The sequence below is a fragment of the Chrysochloris asiatica genome, unplaced genomic scaffold (assembly GCF_000296735.1).
Source record: "Chrysochloris asiatica unplaced genomic scaffold, ChrAsi1.0 scaffold00156, whole genome shotgun sequence".
Taxonomy (NCBI): domain Eukaryota; kingdom Metazoa; phylum Chordata; class Mammalia; order Afrosoricida; family Chrysochloridae; genus Chrysochloris; species Chrysochloris asiatica.
The window spans coordinates 1,018,713-1,021,638 of NW_006408674.1; the positions used below are offsets into that span (position 1 = coordinate 1,018,713).

Consider the following 2,926-nt stretch of genomic DNA (forward strand, 5'->3'; position numbering starts at 1 on the left):
TCAAAAGCCACCTCCTCTGAGAAACTTTCACATATTTTTTTCAGGCGTTAGATCCAGCTTGGCACACGTCCAGTACTGGCGCTGACCTGGCCAGGGCTTCGCCACACGGGTCCTTTAAGCCCTCTCAGGGTGTCCCTTCCCTGGCTGCTCCTGTTTGGACGCACGCAGGTCTGGTGACCTTGGGAAGTACACAAGTACGTAGAAGACAGAACAAAATGGGAATGTGGGGTACCCAAAGCTAAATCAGGGGAGGAGAGATGACCTTCTCAGAGAGAAGGGAGTTCGATGGAGCAGAGCAGGAGGGCAGAGCGGCTGTCAAGCCCTGCTGTCGGGACTTGAGTGACCTTACTTAGCAGCACGTGAACTATCTTAGGTCTGTAGGTGGCTCCCAAGGCGGAATGTGTGTATCCCCTCTTCTCCGGGGTCTGGCAGTCACGCCCCGCGACCTGTAATTTGCAGGAGCCCACAGGTCTCAGTTCACTGGCGGTGTTGGGGGTGGGGCTGAGATCCTAGGTTCTCCCCGAAATCGTGAGCGATGAAGCAGCCAGTAGAAATATGGCTTGGGGAATCTTTGGGCGGGGCCATTGGTGAAGTTGGCCAATCGTCCAGCGGGGAGGTCCTCAGGTCTTTAAAAATGTTGTTGGGAGGCGCTGAACTCCGCTGGCGCCCGCTGCAAGCTGCGGGACCCTACCGGCAGGACTCCTGTGTCCCTCACTAACGGCGATGGCTAATGCGAGGGGCAGCTGTCACATGGCCCGCGCCTTCGAGTCTGTGATTCCCTCGAACTGGCGGAAAGATGTGGCGTCGGGGCTGCCCCCTAACAGCTCTGTGGGCAACGCGTCTGAGAGCTTTCGCTCGACCTGGGGTCCCCACTGTCCGGACTGCCTGGAGGGGGCTACGGAAGTCGGCGCAGCACTGACTCTGCGGGCGCTGATCGCGGGCGCCTACCTGGCCCTGTGCGCTGTAGGGCTGGTGGGCAACTTGCTGGTGCTAGTTCTGGTCCGTTCCCAGCAGCGGCGGCGCCCCTCGCTGCTCAATTGCTTCCTCCTCAACCTGGCGGCCACCGACCTGCAGTTTGTGCTGACACTGCCCTTCTGGGCTGCGGACACGGTGCGTGACTTCAGCTGGCCCTTCGGGGGCGTCATGTGCAAGCTGGTGCTGACGCTCACGGTGCTCAACATGTACGCCAGCAGCTTCTTTCTCTGCGCCATGAGCGTGGCGCGCTACCGCGCCGTGGTGGGCGCGCTGCGCCCGAGCCGTCGAGGGGCCCAGCGGGCCGCTGGCGTGTGCTACCTGCTCTGGGCGGCGGCCAGCCTGGCCACGGCGCCCACCGCCCTGTTCGCCACGGCGGCCCGCGTGGGGGGTGAGCCCCTGTGCCTGCTCCGCTTCCCCGACCGCGGCCCCGACTGGCTGGCGCTCTACCACCTGCAAAAGATCGCCTTGGCCTTCGTGTTGCCGCTGGCTACCCTGGGCACCTGCTCATTGCTGCTACTACGCTTCCTGCGACGGCGGCAGGCACGCTGGTCGGCGAGGGTGCGTACCCGACGGCACTCCCGGGTCACTCGTGCGTTGGCCTGTGTGCTGCTGGCCTTCCTGCTCTGCTGGCTGCCTAACCAAGCACTCACGCTCTGGGGGGTGCTGATCAAGCTGGACGCCGTCTGCTGGGGCCGCGCCTATTTTCTGACACAGACTTACCTCTTCCCTGTCTCTATCTGCCTGGCGCACGCCAACAGCTGCCTCAATCCACTACTCTACTGCCTGCTACGCCGTGACTACCGCCGGGACCTTAGAGAGATGTGCGGTCGTACCAAGGGCTCCGCGGATCTTCGATCAGGCCCAGATGGCCAAGTCCCAGGATCCGGGCTCTCCAGCCAGATCTGAGCCCGGGTAAGCACACTTCTTTCAAGGAGGGCCATCCTCAACCTGCATCAGTACCAATGAGATGGGGCAGACTGTGCCATTTGGGGTAGGGATGGGGACGTCAAGAAGCAGTGTCTGAGTGAAGGCCGTGTTGTTGAACCGCTGGAGGTGGCGATGAGACTGAGAGTTCACTACTAACCTTTGTGTGACCCCGGGTGAGTCTCTTCATCCGTGGACTCTGTTTCCCCATTTGCACCGAGAAGTGGGAATTAGATGAACCCTGGGGACACTGCCAGGAGAGCTGGTACAATCTCTGCCAACTGTGAGCTCCATCTAGTGCTTTTAAAAGGACTTAAAACGTCCTCATTCCTGTTTTGATTTTACACTTTTTTGTATGGAAACTGTGAGCATAGGGTTTTTGAAAGCTGTGCGTGAAGGAACATCAGGCCCCAGGCAGCCCTTGATGGATGAGGATTTCAGAGCTTTCTGCTACTAGGCCTGCCTACTATCTGTCCTCTCCGTACCCTAAGCAGCACTGATTCAGCAGTACTTGTCACCAGAGAATGCTAGATGCTGCAGGCAGAGGAGCTCTAAGGAACAGCTGGAGAGGCCAAGCGGTGCAGTATGGAGAAGAGGGTGTGTAGTTCCCCCCTTTCCCCAGGCTCGGGGGGAATAGCAGTGGCCTGGGTGGTGTCTGTGGGAGAAAAGTCATGGAAAGCAGATTTCAGTCCCTAGCTGTGATGGACTTGTCCCATTTTTTGAGCACCTGAGCCTAGAGAGATACTGAGCTCCCCGTCTTTGGTGGTATTCCGGTAGAAACAGAATGGACACTTACATAGAATGTTGGAGACAGAATGCATCCATTGTGGGTTTGAAGTGACTAGATAATTTCAGCAAACCCCTTCTAGGCTAAAGATCCAGTACACTATGTGGGATTTGTTGTTGTCGTTAGGTGCCTTCAAGTCAGTTCTGATTCATAGTGACCCTACATACAACAGAACGAAACACTGCCCAGGTCTGCACCATCCTCACAGCCATTCCTAAGTGAAATAGGCAGTAATGTGGC

General features: G+C 58.1%; 1 protein-coding gene across 1 annotated transcript; it reads left to right on the forward strand.

Annotated features, from left to right (window-relative positions):
- The first annotated feature begins 723 nt into the window (after window positions 1–723).
- On the forward strand, window positions 724–1,881 carry LOC102833455 (relaxin-3 receptor 1-like). The gene has a single exon (XM_006870942.1). It carries the CDS (start codon window positions 724–726, stop codon window positions 1,879–1,881), a length of 1,158 nt encoding a protein of 385 aa, XP_006871004.1.
- The last annotated feature ends 1,045 nt before the right edge of the window (window positions 1,882–2,926 follow it).